The 19,979-nt window shown below is 37.9% G+C and overlaps 1 protein-coding gene across 7 annotated transcripts in view; it reads left to right on the plus strand.

Moving 5' to 3' along the window:
• EXOC2 (exocyst complex component 2) overlaps nt 1-19,979 on the plus strand; it is a 285,590-nt gene that overhangs the window by 186,239 nt on the left and 79,372 nt on the right. For all 7 annotated transcript variants that reach the window (XM_064597288.1, XM_064597282.1, XM_064597284.1 and 4 more), the window contains one exon: nt 9,445-9,586. In XM_064597288.1, the coding sequence (XP_064453358.1) occupies nt 9,445-9,586 (142 nt within the window). The remainder of the gene's footprint in view (nt 1-9,444; nt 9,587-19,979) is intronic.

A 19,979-nucleotide genomic window follows, 5' to 3' on the forward strand; every position in this document is an offset into this window, starting at 1 on the left:
CCACCCCAGCTTTCTTTTGGTGTCCATTAGCATGGTAAATGGTTTTCCACCCCTCACTTCCAATCTGGAGGTGTCTTTGGGTGTAAAATGAGTCTCTTGCAGACAGCATATCGATGGGTCTTGCTTTTTTATCCAGTCTGATAGCCTGTGTCTTTTGATTGGGGCATTTAGCCCATTTACATTTAGGATAACTATTGAAAGATATGAATTTAGTGCCATTGTATTGCCTGTAAGGTGACTGTTACTGTATATCGTCTGTGTTCCTTTCTGGTCTATGTTGCTTTTAGGCTCTCTCTTCGTTTAGAGGACCCCTTTCAGTATTTCTTGTAGGACTGGTTTCGTTTTTGCAAATTCCTTTAGTTTTTGTTTGTCCTGGAAGCTTTTCATCTCTCCTTCTATTTTCAGTGATAGCCTAGCTAGATATAGTATTCTTGGCTGCATATTTTTCTCATTTAGTTCTCTGAATATATCATGCCTTTCCTTTCTGGCCTGCCAGGTCTCTGTGGACAGGGCTGTTGCCAATCTAATGTTTCTACCATTGTAGGATACAGATCTCTTGTCCCGAGCTGCTTTCAGGATTCTCTCTTTGTCTCTGAGACTCGTAAGTTTTACTAAAATGTCAGGGTGTTGACCTATTTTTATTGATTTTGAGGGGCTTCTCTGTGCCTCCTGGATTTTGATGCCTGTTTGGAAGTTCTCTGCTATAATTTGCTCCAATATACCTTCTGTCCCTCTCTCTCTTTCTTCTTCTTATGGGATCCCAATTATTCTAATATTGTTTCGTCTCAGGGTATCACTTATCTCTCGAATTCTGCCCTTGTGATCCAGTAGTTGTTTATCTCTCTTTTTCTCATCTTCTTTATTTTCCATCATTTGGTCTTCGATATCACTAATTCCCTCTTCTGCCTCATTTATCCTAGCAGTTAGAGCCTCCATTTTTTATTGCACCTCATTAATGGCCTTTTTGATTTTGACTTGGTTAGGTTTTAGTTCTTTTATTTCTCCAGAAGGGGTTTCTCTAATATCTTCCATGCTTTTTTCAAGCCCAGCTAGTATCTTTAAAATTGTCATTCTGAACTCTAGTTACGACATCTTACTAATGTCCCTATTGATTAGGTCCCTGGCAGTCGCTGCTTCCTCTTGTTCTTTTTTTTTGTGGTGATTTTTTCCATCTTGTCATTTTGTCCAGAGGAGAATAGATGAATGAGACAACAAAATGACAACAGGGTAACAATGACCCCAGAAATATATACACTAAACAAATCAGAAGAGACCTGACACCGGGGGGAAAGAAAGGGAAAGAAAGAAAAAAGAAAAAGAAAGAAAAAAAGATGAAAACAAAAACACAAAAAACAAAATATGATCAAATATGATCAGGCTGGTACATAGATCAGTGCCACACACTAGATTTTGGGCATATTTTGGTCTACTAGAAGAAAGTGCCTCCGAAAATTTTAAAGTAAAACTTATATATGTTCAAAATACAATGAATGGATGGACTATGAGTGTAAAGATGAAAATTATAAAAGATTTTATAAAAGGAATTGATAAGAAGTTGGTTGAAAAAAGAAAGATGAGGATTTAAAAAAAAAAAAGGAGAGAGAATGTGATCAGGCAGGAGACTAGAACAAAGCCATACACTAGAGATTTAGGGTATATTTTCGTCTGTTAGAAGAAACTGTATCTCAAAATTTTAAAGAGAGAACAACTTATATATATATATATATATATATAAAATATAAAGTTAAGTACTATGAAGGGATAGATTTGGACTCTGAAAATGAAAAATAAAAAAGATTTTTTAAAAAAGGGATTATGATGTTGGTGGAAAAAGGGAAAAAGAAAAATTCAAAAAAAGAAGTTAAAAAAAATTTAACTTTAAAAGACTAGAGAATCATGGGGAAAAAGCCATGAATTCTATGTGCTGTATTCCCCTAGCGCTGGAGTTCTGCCGTTCTCATTGATTGGTAAACTTGGTCTTGGCTGCCTGTTCTTGCTGATCTTCTGGGGGAGGGGCCTGTTGCTGTGGTTCCCAAATGTCTTTGCCAGAGGCGGAATTGCCCCACCCTTGCCGGGTCCAAGCTAAGTAATCTGCTCAGGTTTGCTCTCGGGAGCTTTTGTTCACTGCAAGCTTTCCGTACAGCGTTGGAGGAAGAGAGTGAAAATGGAGGCCTCCCAATCTCCACCCGGAGGAGCCACGAACTTGGTGCCCCACTCCTCAGTGAGCCCCTAGAGAAAAGCAGTCAGTCACTCCCGTCTCCCTGGTCTCTGCCCACACCCGGCCAGTGACCCAACGTTTCTGTCTTGGCTCACGACCCCGTTTGGAGTCTCCAAGCCCAGCAGATCCCTGCGGTGTGCTCCCGCTCTGCTCCTCCTGGGGGAGGAAGGGGAGTCTCCCCGGATCTGCCGATTTTTGTGTCCCTGCTGGAAGAGCAGTGGCCCGACTGTGCCGCGGATCACAGTTTATGGCAACCCTGAGCTGAGAGCCCGCTCCTTGGCTCCTTCCCTGCAGCCGGCTTCCCTGCTCTGATACCTCGCACCTCTGCCACACTCAGGTATCTCTGGTCTTTCTGTGACCCTGAGGGTCCTGAAACTACACTGTCCCAGCGCGGGTTCCACCCCCCACTTAGTCACTGGAACGACATTCCTCAGCAGAGCCAACTTCTAAAAGTTCCAATTTTTTGCTCTGCTGCTCTATCACTTGCCAGTAGTGTCTGATGGAGGCCCTCTCCCCCACCGTCAGTCTTCCCGAATATCGCCTCGGATTCACTTCTCCACACGTCTTACCTTCCAGAAAGTGGTCGCTTTTCTGTTCAGAGAGTTGCTGCTATTCTTTTCTTCAATCTCCTGTTGAGTACTTAGGTGTTCAGAATGGTTTGATCCCTATCTAGCTGAATTCCTGGGACTAGACGAAATTTAGGTCGCCTACTCCTCCGCCATCTTGCTCCTCCTTCTGTATTTTCTAATTTTAATTGTGAGTTTTTCTTTGACACACAGCTATATAGGAGTGTGCTTTTAAATTTCCAAATTATGGGTTGGTGGGTGGGTGGGTGGGTAGCAATTAGTTTCCATCTTGGAAATTAGTTTTCTCTTTGTTAGAGATTTCTAATTTATTTATGCTGAGGTCAAGGAATGTCATGTTTTTGACTTTGTTGAGACTTGCTTTCCAGGCTGATACATGATGAGTTTCTTAAATGTTCTCCCTTGCTTGAAGATATTACGTCCTTTAGTTTTGAATACCACATTGCATGTATGATAGATGAAGTTTGTGAATTTTGTTGTTCAATCTTCTGTATCCATTACTTTTGTGTGTTTTGGTCTTTAATTTGTCAATTACTGAGAGATATATATTAAAGTCTTTCTTTGGCTGCTTTTAAGATGTTTTTTAATTTGTCTCTAATATTTCATAGTTCTTTTTTTTTTTTTTTAGATTTTTTTTTATTTATTTATTTGACAGAGACAGAGACAGTGAGAGCAGGAACACAAGCAGGGGAAGTGGGAGAGGGAGAAGCAGGCTTCCTGCTGAGCCGGGAGCCCGATGCAGGACTCGATCCCAGGACCCTGGTATCATGACCTGAGCCGAAGGCAGTCGCTTAACCAACTGAGCCACCCAGGCGCCCCTAATATTTCATAGTTCTACCATAATGCGTCTCTTGGTGTATTTTGTTGGCCTTTTTTCCCTACTGATTGATATCTTTAATCAGGTCTAGAAAATCTCAGCTCTTACCTTTTTCAATATTTATTCTTTTCTATTCACTCTTCTCTCTCCTTCAAGACCTCCTTTGGGATATATGTTAGACCTTCTCACTCTGTTCTCCACGTCTCTTATATTTTTCGTTCATGTTTCCCCTACCCATCTTTAATTCTCTGTAATGATTCAGAATAATTCATTCAGCTCTTTTCACATTGACTTTTTCTTCATTTGTATCTTTTCTTGTTGAAATTTGCTGTCTTTTCCCATTTTATTCCAGTTCTTTTCATTTCCAGAAACTTTGGTTTTTGTTACTAAGTAAAGGAAAATGATTAACTTACTCTGGAATGGTATAATTTCAAACATCAGTGTAGGAGGTAGTGGCAGTAAAGTTTTTCCATGCCTCTTAGATCGTTCTATATAGGTGACCAAATCACATACAGTCTATAGTCAAATAAAAGACTATCCCTATTAAGAAGAAGATTGGAGCAGTTATGAGAAGCCTCAATAATGAGATGTGAGACAGTTAAGTTGATTATAAAAAATTCACAGAAAAAGAAAAGTTCGGGGAATGATAAAGATTAGAACTAAGTCACCAGGTTAGAATCACAGTGGAAGGTGAGGGAAGTGAGGAATGATGGCTCTCACTAAGTGCTAGAGACATTGTCTGTCTTTCTATTTCAGGGTGACAGTATATCCTGTTTTATACTGTTTTTGTTTTCTTTTAATAGTGCCACCTCTACCAGGGATTAAGAGTTTATTTTTAAAAATTAATTATTTACTTGGCATTTATTTTGTCCACATTTGACAAGTTATGTTTCAGTAACACAAAGTAATGTCAGTTTGCCATTTGTTTGGCCATCCATTTGTAAAAAATTTTAAAAAGTATATTAATTTGACTGAATCCATATTCACTTGGATAGATGTTCTAATTATAGTTTGATGATTTTGTTTCCATAGAGGTCACTCAGTTCAATGTACTCTTTCTGTCATCTTTGAAATGAAATTAATTAAAAAAAATTTTTTTTCTTTCTCAGAAACATACTTTTTAAGAAGCATTTTCAACAAAAAGTTTTTAAAATAGTAAATTAGAAAATACAAATTTGGAACATTAAAATTAATGATATTTTTTTTAACTGTTTTGAGTGAGTTGAAGACAACTGTATAGAAATTGAAGAAATGAGACATCTACTTAGGTGTGTGTTTTTCAGCACCTGTCTGGCATGCACACTTGCTGCTATACAGGTCAGGCTGTATGTTGTCAGAATATCTTTTGATATGTATATTGCTACCTAAGAAGATATAATGATAGGTTATCATCAGTATTATTTGCTCCTGCATCTGAAATGCTACCTTCTAATGTATTCTATATTTCTGTAAATTATTACCAACTACTTGAAGTACTTTAAAAGGTGCTCCTCAGTTTTCATATGTAGGAATTTAGTGAGTACATCTATTTCTGATTGCATAATTACTGAATTAGCACCTTTTTTTTCCTTAAAGCCTTTCTCAGTGCCCTTAGAAGTACCCCATAAGCACTCCCTCTCTGCCTTAACAGCTATGTTCTTTGAACGTTCTATCAGTGTTTCCTTGCCTTTCTTCCCTACTAGACTGTGATTTCCTTTAAGAATTTTTTTTTTCATTTAACTTTCATTCATCACTATTAGATAGTGCTTTAACGAACAGACCTTATCCTTGCATAGTAGGGGTCAAGCAAACTTAGCTAACATCTGTATTCATTAGCTAGTGTGAGCAAGGCTTTAGTGAAAATTGGGCATGTTGAAATAAATAATAATATAATAATGATAGCTGAGGGAATTTATGATGTACTTTAAATGTACTACATAAGTTTCATAAATTATCTTTTTTGAATTCTTAGAACAAAGTTTATGAGGTACTCTTGACCTTCATTCTGCTTTGTCAGACATTAATACTGCCACTCCATTCTATGTTTCATTTGCCTAGTATCTGTCTGCCCATTCATTTATTTTCAACCATTTTTTTTAAAAATTAGAGAATGAATTACATACAATAAAACACAAATCTTCAGTGTACAAATAGGTGACTTTTAATGCATATATACATCCCAGTATCCACCACCTTCCTCAAGATCTATTTCCCTCATGCCCCATTCCAGTCAGTAGGCACCCTTCTCACCACTCTTTTGATTTCTGTCAGCATACATTAGTCTTGCCTGTTCTTTAACTTCATGGAAAATGGAACCATACAGTTAGTAATCTTTTGTATCTGGCTGCTTTTTGCTTCAACTTAATAATTTTGAGATTCATCCAAATTGTTGTGTTTAGAAGTAATTTATTTTCTTTTATTGCTGAGTTTGGATAACTCAGATTTGTTTAATCAGTCTGATGGTAACAGACATTGGATTTTTTCCAGTATAAGGTTGTTGTTTTGTTTTAAGATTTTATTTATTTATTTGGCAGAGAAGGAGCACAAGCAGGGAGAGTGTCAGGCAGAGGGAGAGGGAGAAGCAGGCTCACTGCTGAGCAGGAAGCCCAATGCAGGGCTCATTCTCAAGACTCTGAGATCGTGACCTGAGCCAAAGGCAGACGCTCAACCCACTGAGCCACCCAGGCACCCAGGTTTAAGGTTTTTATGAATAAACTTTTTGTGAACATCGCTGTGAAAGTCTTTTGTGGACATTTGTACTCTCTCATCTTGGAATTGCTGGTCAATGGAATAAGTTAATTAAGAATTCTGAATAGTTTTCCAGAGTGCGTACCTCATTTTATTTCTCATTTTATACCAGTGTATGAGTATTCCAGTTGCTCCATGTTGTCCTTACTAACACTTAATGTTATCATTCTTTTTTATTTTAGCCAATTCTGTTGCTTTCATTGGCTTGCTCTGATATAATGATGTTAAGCCCTTTTTCTTACACATTTACATACTCATATTCAGATATTTTCTTTTTGGAAGTGCCTCTTCAATTCATTTGCCTATGTTTTACTTGGACTGTTTCCCTTTCTATTAGTGATTTTTGGAAATCTGTACATGAGTTCTTTGTCAGATACATATTTTTCCTCCCAGTCTCTGGCTTGCTGTTTTGTTTTTACAATGCTGTCTTTTGAGTAGAAATTTTTAAATCTGAAAAGATATAATTTATCATTTTTAAAAATGTTTAATGCCTTTTTTGTCCTGTCAAAATCTTTACTGTTCCAGTATCCTGAATATTTTTTTCCCAGAGGCTTTGTAGTTTTAGCTGTTACATTCAGGTCTGTGATCTATCTTTTATTAAGTATTGTGTTAATATTGTGCTGTTGGTATACATATATTATTATAGCTTTAGAGTATGTCTTGAAAAGACAGTTTTACTAATTTCATGATATTTTTTTCTTACTATATTGCATGGACTGGGATCTCTAGTTCAGTCTTAAGTGGTGGGAGGGGATCAAGTCCTTTTTTTGTCATCTATTAAAAGAATTCCACTTCTTTATAACATATTCTTTTTATTTACTTGTAGGTTCAATTTGCCAATAGTTTTAAGATTTTTATGTTTTTGTTTAAGAGTGCTATTGGTTTATAATTTTCTTTTATTGCAATATTCTTGTCAGGTTTTGACATCAGGTTTTGCTTATTTCATTAAACAAACTAGGAAATGTTCTCAGGCTCTGTTTCTTTCTTTCTTTCTTTCTTTCTTTCTTTCTTTCTTTCTTTCTTTCTTTCTTTCTTTTTCTTTCTTTCTTTCTTTCTTTCTTTCTCTTTCTTTCTCTTTCTTTCTTTCTTTCTTTCTTTCTTTCTTTCTTTCTTTCTTTCTTTCTTTCCTTTCTTTCTTTCTTCTTTTCTTTCCTTTCTTTCCTTTCTTTCTTTCTTTCCTTTCTCTTTCCTTCTTTCTTTCCTTTTTATTATGTTAGTCACCATACAGTACATCATTAGTTTTTGATGTAGTGTTCCATAATTCATTGTTTGCATATAACATCCAGTGGTCCATGCAATACTCACCCTCCTCAATACCCATCACTGGGCAAACCCATCCCTCCCACCCCCCTCCCCTCTAAAACCCTCAGTTTGTTTCCTGGAGTCCATAGTCTCTCATGGTTCATCTCCCCCTCTGATTTTCCCCCCTTCATTTTTCCCTTCCTTCTCCTAATGTCCTCCATGCTATTCCTTATGTTCCACAAATAAGTGAAACCATATGATAATTGACTTTCTCTGCTTGACTTATTTCACTTAGCATATTCTCCTCTGGTCCAATCCATGTTGATGTAAAAGTTGGGTATTCATCCTTTCTGATGGCTGAGTAATATTCCATTGTATATATGGACAACATCTTCTTTATCTGTTCGTCTGTTGAAGGGCATCTTGGCTCTTTCCACAGTTTGGCTATTGCGGACATTGCTGCTATGAACATTGGGGTGCATATGGCCTTTCTTTTCACTACATCTGTGTCTTTGGGGTAAATACCCAGTAGTGCAATTGCTGGGTCATAGGGTAGCTCTGTTTTTAATTTTTTGAGGCACCTCCACACTGTTTTCCAAAGTGTGGTTGTACCAACTTGCATTCCCACCAACAGTGTAAGAGGGTTCCCCTTTCTCCACAACTTCTGCAACATTTGTTGTTTCTTGCCTTGTCAATTTTTGCCATTCTAACTGGATATGTTTCTTAGACTTTGTTAAGTGAATGACATCTTGCCTCAATATAGGATTCTTGGGTTGAATTCCTTTTATTCCTGTGGATATTATTCCAGTGACTTTAAGTTCCAGTGCTGCATCTGAGAAATCTGATGTCCGACTGATTCTTTTTTGTAATCCTTTTTTTTTAAGCTGGAAGCTTAAAAATTTTTTCTCTCTTTTTTAATTATTTAGAAATTAGGCACTTTAACAGTTTTACAGTGTCTCATAAATCTAGCCTAGAACCCAGCAAACCTGTTCAAATTGCAAAGTCAGTCTTTAGATCCAGAAATTTTATTCCTATTATCTTGCTTGTTTAATTATTATCTCTTCTGTGGCAGTTCATATTCTTCTACTTGAATTTGTTTCCTTTCATATAAGAGTTCCTGGGTCTATCTTCTAAGTCTCTTCCTTCATAATTTCCACCTCTTTACATTGTTACTCTCTGTCTTGAAGTACTTGTTGCACTTAATTTCAGTCTCCGTAGTGACCATTGGTTCCTCCAATTAAACTACTCAGTTGTTAGCTTTGAAAATCATGTGTGTTCTCTCCATGAAGTCTTGTTTTGTATTGTACACTAGTCTCCTTAGAGGTTTTCATTATTTTTCTAAGTTCAAGTTGTTGTTTGTCTTTTCTACAGCTGAATTTCACTGCATGACATATATTCTTGTTTATGGATCCTAGACTATATGGTATAGAAGCAGACACCAGTAGTCCACTGCAGAGGCCCCTGTGCTCACAGACTCTTTATTCCCAAATTTAGGACTCTGCCCACCTACTCTGCAACTTCTTGGCCTCTTGAGCGCCAGTGAGACTAGGCATAGACTTGTAGGACTGAGGCTACCTTCCCCATTCTGTTCTACTTCCACTACCAGCAGGAACTCACAGTTCACGTGGGCTGAACTTTCTATGTGTAGTCCATACATGGGGATTAATTCCTATTAAATAAGCTGTGTTAAGAAAATGGTCTTCGTTACTGAAAAATAAATAAAATAAAAATCATTTTTTTCTGTAGGAAAATTGATAGGTACTTTTAAAATATGCTGAAGTTATTTATATTATTTTACTTTTTCCCTCATGCGCAAATAAAAAAACTCATAGTTATTCTTTATTATGTGTTTATAGGTTAGCATGGCCTCATTGAAAGAATTAGACCAAAGACTCTTTGAAAATTACATTGAGTTGAAAGCAGATCCTATCGTGGGCTCCTTGGAACCTGGAATTTATGCAGGCTATTTTGATTGGAAAGACTGCCTGCCTCCAACAGGTAAATGGTTTCAAGTTACTGAAGTTCTCTAAAAGTAGTCCAGTGCATCTAGAGTAATAAATATGGATTTTATCAATTAGTGTATTCTTAAAATGCTTTTTTTATTCATATTTTTCCCATTAGTTTGATTTTAACTTTTTACTAGCTTAAACCCATTTTTTTTTTTAAAGATTTTATTTATTTATTTGACAGAGAGATAGAGAGCACAAGTAGGCAGAGTGGCAGGCAGAGGGAGAGGGAGAAGCAGGCTCTCTGCTGAGCAGGGAGCCGGACGTGGGGCTCGATCCCAGGACCCCAGGATCATGACCTGAGCTGAAGGCAGCCGCTTAACCGACTGAGCCACCCAGGTGCCCCACCCATTTTTGATAGTTTGGAATTTAGTGTACCTTTTATTATTCAAACTTAAGGCTTAAAATTATTCTTAAATTCCAGAAAATAATTAATTATACGTTAAAATATTTGATCATTTTAGTAATGCATATTTGCTTCCCAGGATATGTCTTTATTGCATAGATAGAATAGACTATGAGTGACAGTTTTATACAATGACTTTGTGACTATCATCAAAAAATTTACATAAGAAATGGTCATGTTTATATTAGACATAGATTCCTTTTTTTTTTTTAAGATTTTTATTTATTTGACAGAGAGAAAGACAGCCAGAGAGGGAACACAAGCAGGGGGAGTGGGCAGAGGGAGAAGCAGGCTTCCTGCAGAGCAGGGAGCCCGATGCAGGGCTCAATCCCAGCACCCCAGGATCATGACCTGAGCCAAAGGCAGACGCTTAACGACTGAGCCACCCAGGCGCCCCTGGACATAGATTCTTTTGGGATGTATATGTAGGTGTACAGTGAATTGTTAACAAGCTTGAGTTAATCTTCACTGTTTTACCTAATTGCTTTAAACACTTTTTTTTTTAGCTGTGTAACGCTTTTATTAGATGGTGATAAAATTGTTTAATCTTTAAACACTTTTGGGTTTTTATTGTGTAGTGTTCACTTTAGGTGAACAATACAGTGATGCCATAAATCAAAACTAAAAACCAGAATTATGAAATTAAAGATATTTTATGTGACCACAGGTATTTTATTTTCTGAAATCACAGCCATTATAAATCATCTGAGGCTTTCTACCTACATGTGGCCATAATTAATCTTTTTTTCCTTAAATTCTGTTACTTTTCTATATAAATACTTACTATGTCCAAACTGGGTTATAGTTCATATTCCCAAATATATCCTTTTAAAGATATATTTGTATATATTAAGTCAGATCCTATTTGTATCTTAAGATCCTTGCAATATCTTCCTATTAAACTTAAGTAAAATGTGCAGTGCCGTGCAGGGTAGGCTCCGGTCTGGTGCCCTGGCACTTTGCCCACCACTCACGAGTACACCCATGGCCTCTCTCCAGCTACACTTTAGCATAGTGAGCCTTTTTTTTGCCCAGACTTTCCAAGTTCTTCCACCTTACCTCTTCAAGCCTGTTTTTTCCTTTGCTTAGGCGGTAATTCTCCTTTATCTTCATAGGACTGACTCCCTTTTGTCATTTAGGTCTTAAACTTAAATGTCACCATACCAGCCACCAACCTGAAGAAATGACATGGCCAATGGACAATTGGCATGGTGTTTTAAATTTTAACCTGTGAAAAGTACTCATTTTATTTGTAAAGTAATCACTTACAAGAGAGAATGCTATACATGTGGTTCTAGCACTGGCCTTTATACTGGTTGAACTTATTAAAGGTAAATCCGTGAGGTCATAGTTAGTGGCTTGATTACCACTTTAAGTGAACAAACATGACTTTTAACAATAAATTATCATTCTCAAGATCACTCAATAGCATCTGGAGCTTTTGATCTACAATCCCTTTTTCAAAACTCTTGAGCCCAGATGACTTTTGGAATTTCAGTATTTTGGGATTTTAGAAAGATATATGGCCATATATGGCATGTGCCATATATTCTGTTATATTCCCAGCAAGGATTTCTGCAGGGAAACATGAATTCTTAGACTAGGAGTGATAATCAGTATCCTTAATCAGGTCAGGTGAGAAAATGCCACCAGAAGAGTTCATCACAACTTTGCAAATTCATGAACAGAAAATTTTGCCTCTTGAATTCTGTATCATCAATATCTAAACTACTGCTTGGTACCTAATGCCTGCTCAGTAAATACTTGTTCAGTAACCGCACCAATGACCCCTTTGTAGCTCCCCCAGGTGCCTCTGCTAGTGTCTTCGCTGCCCGGTCATCACTTCCCTGGCTGGCCTGTGCATGCTTCAGGGCCCATCTCTGAAAGGAATGCTTTGTCTGGCAAGTCTTCCTCCCATCAACCCTGACAGGATTGTTTTTTGTTTTTTGTTTTTTCTGAATCCCTATTACACCTTTTAACCTCTCTTAAAATTCTTTAGTACATATACATAATATTACATATTTGTTGTTACTTGTCTTTTATTGCCCCGTTTTGGGAGCATTTTTAAACAAAGATGTGTGGAGATTTCTGTTCACATTCGTAGACTTCAATTACTTATTTTTATAGAGCAGTGACTGGAAGTTTCAGAATTCCAAGGGATAGATATCAAAAGGGTTTTTCTTTTTATTTTTTTAAAGATTTTACTTCTTTGAGAGAGATACAGAGACAGTGACAGAGATAGAGAGAGCACAGGTGGGGAGGAGAGGGAGAAGCAGGAGCCTGACGTGGGGCTCGATTCCAGGACCCTGGCATGATCTGATCTGAAAGCAGCCACTTAACTGAGCCATCCAGGTGCTCCTCAGAAGGTTTTTCAATAAAATCTCTTTATTTTCTATTCAAGGTATTAATGCACAATACTCCAATATTGCCCCTACTGTTCTTAGACCAGTGCTGGTGAACTAAATGTCACTGCCCTGTCCTTTCTCCCCAGTCTTAGAAGAACTAGACAAAAAGAGCTGAGCTCTCTGGACCAGCCTGATTCCTGCTTCTCCCTTGACTGGCCTGCCTCCACCTTCTGTCTAAAATGGCTGAGAAGGATGGCATCCAGTGACCACTTTTCCTTTCTTATTTGGGGCACTTCCCCTTGTGTATATGTATAAAATTATCTCATGGGAAAAGAAAAGCCTTAATTTTGCTGTACCAAGCTTTGTGGAAGTAATATAGCAATCCCAGATATTCAGAAATAAAGGAGTTGATACGTGGCAGGCCATGCAGGTGCAAACACATACACACACCTGCACACATATGCACACATTTATGTACATCCTAAGTTTTAAGCGTCTTATAGACAGATGGTTTCAGTTATTTGTGTCCTCATAACATCTGACTCAGTGCCTTGCATATAATTATCACTTACTACTTGTGGTTCTAATTTTCTAGATTTCAACTATCTTAAGATAACTAAATTATTTATAATCTCTTGAGAGTCTGGGGGTAAGGCTAGAACATTAGGCACTAAACCAGCAGTGTGGTCACTCTTAACTCTAAATCACAATCCCCACAATAACTCCCCATCACTCTTCTCTTTGCAACCCAGCTTTTAAAAAGTTGTCTTCCCTCAAAGATTCCATGCTAGATAGCTCTATGTTATTGTGTCACTTGATCTCTCATCCTGAGAAGTCTGCTCTCACCCCCTCATTGAGACTATTCTCACTGAAGCCACTTCTGATGCCATACATTTGACCCTTGAACAACATGGGTTTGAACTGTGCAGTTCCACTTACATGTGGATTTTGTTAATACAGCACAGCACTGTAAATGTATTTCCTTTTCCTTATTTCCTTAATAACATTTTCTTTTCTCTAGCTTACTTTATTGCAAGAATACAATATATAAAACATAGAACATACAAAATATGTGTTAATTGACTATGTTATTGGTAAGGCTTCTGGTCAGCAGTAGGCTATTAATAGTTAACTTTTGGGGGAGTCAGAGTTACATGTGGATTTACAGTTGTGCAGGGGTCAGCACCCCAATCCCCGCATTGTTCAAGGGTCAGCTATAGTTGGGAATCTGTGATGCATTCACTCTGTTTTATATTCTGTTTCTGTAGTACTTCCATTGTTGAACCCTCTTCCTGAGACTTTCTGTGGCATCTCTGATCCCACTACTGTTTGGTAGCCCTCAGTTTCCTTTGTGGATTGGCTTCTCTTCCTCTGCAAAACCTTGCACTGCTGATAGCCCCAGGACTCTGTCTTTCTCTATTCTTGCCAGACTGTCTTCAGACTCTCTCTGAGCAATTTCATTAGACTGACTGGTGCCTCCAGCATCTACGTCTGCAGCCTAATCGCTCTACTCTGAGCTCAAGGTCTTTTTATCAACCTTCCTAGTAGACCTCTCCATTGGAACATTCCAGAGACCTCTTCAGCTTACCAAGTCTGAAAGCAAGCTCATCACTTTCACTTTCTCATCATCTCTAGATCCGCTCTTTCTGCTGCTGGACCTCTTAACAGTGGGAAGAGGTGAAGACATCAACCAAGGCCCTCCTTCCCCTCCAGCAAACAGTTAGTTGCAGGTCCCCTCTTTTCCATTTCTGAGTTCTGCCCCTCATCATTTTTCATTGTTTTTTTTATCAGAATACTTGAGGGTTCTCTTCTTGGTCCCAGCACCCAGTCTTGCCTGTTTCAAGTTCACCTCTAACTTTTTGAAAAACTCATCTTTCTAAAATATAAATGAGATCTGTCACTCCTCTGCTTAAAACCCTTCTGGATGGCCCATTCTCCCTCTGGCTAAAACCTAAAATTCCTAGGCATTGCTAATGCTTACACTTGGCTTACGGCGGCTGTTACCTGCTTCACACTCCTTCCCTGTATGTCTCAGGCGTCCCTTCTCTAGGCAGCAGGCAGTCAGAGCCACTTCAGTCCTGACAGCCCCATGCCTGTTCCGCTCCTGCTCTTTCCTGATAATTAGGCACTGCCTCCTCTGGGAAGCTTTCCTTTCTGCTTCCTTGCACACCTCCAGGTTGGGTTGATCTTCCCCATCAATCCTGCTCTTCTTGAAGCAGTTTTCTGTTCCTTGTAGCACTCTTATACATAGGAACTATCATCATCTGCTTGAAGCTGTTCTGCTGTGCTGGGACGAGTCTGCACAGTGGCTGATTTTTTTCATATCTACACTCAGTGTTTAGCACAGTCTCAACATAGCAGAAGATGCTCTGTATATGTTAAGTGAATGAAGACGAGTAGTTTATTACTGTACAGTTTTACTAAATGTGCAGGTCACTCCTTGGTTGGTTATCTTTCAAGTGTTTGCTATATGTTTTTTTATTTTTATGTTATGTTAAACACCATACATTACATCATTAGTTTTTAATGTAGTGTTCCATGATTCATTGTTTGCGTATAACACCCAGTGCTCCATTCAGTACGTGCACCCTTTAATACCCATCACCAGGCTAGCCCATCCCCCTCCCCCCCTCCCCTCTAGAACCCTCAGTTTGTTTCTCAGAGTCCATAGTCTCTCATGGTTCATCTCCCCCTCCAATTTCCCTCCCTTCATTTTTCCCTTCCTACTATCTTCTTCTTTTTTTTTAAAATATATAATGTATTATTTGTTTCAGAGGTACAGATCTGTAATTCAACAGTCTTACACAATTCACAGCACTCATCATAGCACATACCATCCCCAGTGTCTATCACCTGCCACCTCATCCCTCCCACCCCCCACCACTCCAGCAACCCTCAGTTTGTTTCCTGAGATTAACAATTCCTCATATCAGTGAGGTCATATGATACATGTCTTTCTCTGTTTGACTTATTTTGCTCAGCATAATACCCTCCAGTTCCATCCACGTCGTTGCAAATGGCAAGATTTCATTCCTTTTGATGGCTGCATAATATTCCATTGTGTGTGTGTGTGTGTGTGTGTATTTTCTTTATCCATTCATCTGTTGATGGACATCCTGGCTCTTTCCATAGTTTGGCTATTGTGGACATTGCTGCTATAAACATCGGGGTGCACATACCCCTTCGGATCCCTACATTTGTATCTTTGGGGTAAATACCCAGTAGTGCAATTGCTGGGTCGTAGGGTAGCTCTATTTTCAACTTTTTGAGGAACCTCCATACTGTTTTCCAGAGTGGCTGCACCAGCTTGCATTCCCACCAACAGTGTGGGAGGGTTTCCCTTTCTCCGCATACCTGCCAACATCTGTCATTTCCTGACTTGTTAATTTTAGCCATTCTGACTGGTGTGAGGTGGTATCTCATTGAGGTTTTGATTTGGATTTCCTTGATGCCAAGCGATGTTGAGCACTTTTTCATGTCTCTGTTGGCCATTTGGATGTCTTCCTTGGAAAAATGTCTGTTCATGTCTTCTGCCCATTTCTTGATTGGATCATTTGTTCTTTGGGTGTTGAGTTTGATAAGTTCTTTATACATTTTGGATACTAGCCCTTTATCTGATGTCATTTGCAAATATCTTCTCCCATTCTGTTGGTTGTCTTTTGGTTTTGTTGACTGTTTCCTTTGCTGTGCAAAAGCTTTTTATCTTGATGAAGTCCCAATAGTTCATTTTTGCCCTTCCAAGGGCCTTTTCTGACTGTCCTCTTGTAATTGAGTTCTAGTTTCAAAGCATTGTGGCCTGAAAATATGCATGGAATGATCCCAGTCTTTTGGTACTGGTTGAGACCTGATTTTGACCTAGGATGCGATCTATTCTGGAGAATGTTCCATGGGCACTAGAGAAGAATGTGTATTCTGTTGCTTTGGGATGGAATGTTCTGAATATATCTGTGAAGTCCATTTGGTCCAGTGTGTCATTTAAAGTCTTTATTTCCTTGTTGATCTTTTGCTTAGATGATATGTCCATTTCAGTGAGGGGGGTATTAAAGTCCCCTACTATTATTGTATTGTTGTCGATGTGTTTCTTTGCTTTTGTTATTAATTGGCTTATATAATTGGCTGCTCCCATGTTAGGGGCATAGATATTTACAATTGTTAGATCTTCTTGTTGGATAGACCCTTTAAGTAGGATATAGTGTCATTTCTCATCTCTTATTATAGTCTTTGGTTTAAAATCTAATTTGTCTGATACAAGGATTGCCACCCCAGCTTTCTTTTGGTGTCCATTAGCATGGTAAATAGTTTTCCACCCCCTCAGTTTCAATCTGGAGGTGTCTTTGGGTGTAAAATGAGTCTCTTGCAGACAGCATATCGATGGGTCTTGTTTTTTTATCCAGTCTGTTAGCCTGTGTCTTTTGATTGGGGCATGTAGTACATTCACATTCAGGGTAACTATTGAAAGATATGAATTTAGTGCCATTGTATTGTCTGTAAGGTGGCTGTTACTGTATATTGTCTGTGTTCCTTTCCAGTCTATGTTGCTTTTAGGCTCTCTCTTTGTTTAGAGGACCCCTTTCAATATTTCTTGTAGGGCTGGTTTTGTGTTTGCAAATTCCTTTAGTTTTTGTTTGTCCTGGAAGCTTTTTATCTGTCCTTCTATTTTCAATGACAGCCAGCTGGAAATAGTATTCTTGGCTGCATATTTTTCTCATTTAGTGCTCTGAATATATCCTGCCAGTCCTTTCTGGCCTGCCAGGTCTCTGTGGATAGGTTTGTTGCCAATCTAATGTTTCTAACATTGTAGGTGACAGACCTCTTGTCCCGAGCTGCTTTCAGGATTCTCTCTTTGTCTCTGAGACTCGTAAGTTTTACTATTAGATGTCGGGGTGTTGACCTATTTTTATTGATTTTGAGTGGGGTTCTCTGTGCCTCCTGGATTTTAATGCCTGTTTCCTTCCCCAAATTAGGGAAGTTCTCTGCTATAATTTGCTCCATTATACCTTCTGCCCCTCTCTCTCTTTCTTCTTCTTCTGGGATCCCAATTATTCTAATATTGTTTCATCTTATGGTATCGCTTATCTCTTGAATTCTGCCCTCGTGATCCAGTAGTTGTTTATCTCTCTTTTTCTCAGCTTCTTTATTTTCCATCATTTGGTCTTCTATATCACTAATTCTCTCTTCTGCCTCATTTATCCTAGCAGTTAGAGCTTCCATTTTTGATTGCACCTCATTAATAGCCTTTTTGATTTTGACTTGGTTAGATTTTAGTTCTTTTATTTCTCCAGAAGGGTTTCTCTAATATCTTCCATGCTTTATTCAAGCCCAGGTAGTATCTTTATAATCGTAATTCTGAACTTTAGTTCCGACATCTTACTAACGTCTCCGTATTTTTAGGTCCCTGGCAGTCGATACTGCCTCTTTTTCTTTTTTTTGAGGTGATTTTTTCCATCTTGTCCATTTGTCCAGAGGAGAATAGATGAATGAGAGAACAAAATGCTAACAGGGTAACAACGACCCCATAAAAATATATGCTAAACAAGCCAGAAGAGACCTTCCAGAAGGTGGTCACTTTTCTGTTCAGAGAGTTGCTGCTATTCTTCGATCTCCTGTTGAGTTTGTAGGTGTTCAGAATGGTTTGATTCCTATCTAGCTGAATTCCTCAGACCAGATGAAATTTATGTCTCCTACTCCTCCACCATCTTGCTCCTCCCCCTGCTATATGGTTTTGTAGTGATTTTTCTCAATTTTCTTTTCATTAGGAGGTTTAATCATATAATCTAGTTTCCATTATTATTCACTTTTTTAAGGTGGTACACATAGATATTCATATTTGTTGAATTGAATTAAAGTAAGCCTTTTGGCATTCATTTTCTTATCTTCTGTGAAGATAAGATGCTAGCTTTATGCACTCCCTAAATTTTGAACAATTGTATTTGAGTTAAAATGTGAGTATAAAGTATATCCAACATATCAGCAGTTCTGTGTGACATTGCCTTGTTTAAATGAATTTAGCTAAATGTAATATTTTCTCCAATGATTAGCATGTATTGGACATAATTGTTAGCACTGACATTATTCTTTAATTATTTGGTTTATGTTCAGGGTTATTAAATTACTTGTGGTGTTTCTGTGAGAATAGGAGAAATCATATGTAACCACTCCACGTTTCCTGCATGTTCAGTGATTACTGCAACAAGACATGGTCACTAAGCTTCAGTGTGCAGATACAGTTGCTCATATCTATCTCCATTGAAACTCTAGTTGTTACGTGAGAAACATAACTTACTTGTGAGTGATGCAGAGTAAAGTTGTCTTTCCACCTCCTTCCCCAACCCCAGACTTGGAGCTTCTCCTAATAAGCAGGTGCCTTTAGCATGCTGAAGACTAGAAATAGCAATCACAGAATTCCTGATGAGGTAGGACACAGGTCTTTCTCTTCAGCTCACCCCTCTAAAGGGTGTCTTTGGAAAAGAGTAATTCAGGGAGTTTTCTCGTCTCTAAAGGGGCATGGTCATGTCACTACTTCAGAGGCTGTGTTTGCTGGTCATTGTTATTCCATGGTGGATCCTTGGACATGGCCTCAGTGAGGAGTCACAAGAGGGCAAGGAGTGTGGGAATGCTAGTGCCAGGTATTAGGGATTTTTGGTTTCTACTTCATCTAATTAGGTGATTCAATGATTCAGAGTTTCTAGGTCCTCCCTTTGTAATATTTATTTAAGGTACTCAAAGTTTCTTCTCTATTATCTTCATATTTTCTCAGCCATGAAATTGAACTAGTACAAGCCATTGATGTGAATAATAATGGTTTGTGGCCTCTGGATAATTTTTTAATAGAAAATTAAGATTCTGCTGGCCGTGTGACATTAAGTGATAAGGCTTTTTACCTCTTATTATTTTTTTAAAGATAAACATCCTTTCAAGAACAGAGGGCACATGGCATTGCAATGTCAGCAATTTATTTACATTTTCTCAGATTCCAAAATCACTTAGAAATCGTCAGTGTTCGTTTCACTTTTATGAACTGTTTTTAGTTCTGTTCTTTGTGTAGTTTTGACTTCATGATCACTAACCGAACCTCAGTCTTGCTTGCATAGTCATATAGTGATTTTTAGTTTGTTTAAAGTTGACTTAAGTTGAGACCTCATGTAAAGTGAACAACCAAAATAGTTTGACTATTAATCTTCCAAAATAATTTCAATTTAACAACTTTAGTATTATCTTTAGAGTTTCTTGAAAAACTGAATTTTGCAAATCATATAGGTAACTGATTACTTATTACTGTAGTTAGCAATAAATTTAGTTTCCGATACTGTATGTAGTAATTTAAAAAAAAATCCAGTTGATTAATTTCATGATTCAAGAGGAGATATCCGTTAGAGCCATAGCTACGCTTTTTGTAACCTGACAGTTGGATATTTAAATTGCTGTCACCTCTTTATTTGTGTATATGTCAGGAAAGATTATTCTGGTTAGTTCTGAGTCACCTAACTGATTGTTTAATTATTCTATTATCCATAGTTATTAAGAGCTCTGAGTATTTGCATTTGATAAATTTTAGCTGAATTAGGAATATTATTGTTCTCCATTTACAAAAATACACATGGAAATTCACATCTTCAAAATAGATTAAATAAGAA

The sequence above is a fragment of the Mirounga angustirostris genome, unplaced genomic scaffold (assembly GCF_029215605.1).
Source record: "Mirounga angustirostris isolate CCGP_5_RB_7025 unplaced genomic scaffold, mMirAng1.0.hap1 SCAF_8, whole genome shotgun sequence".
Taxonomy (NCBI): Eukaryota; Metazoa; Chordata; class Mammalia; order Carnivora; family Phocidae; genus Mirounga; species Mirounga angustirostris.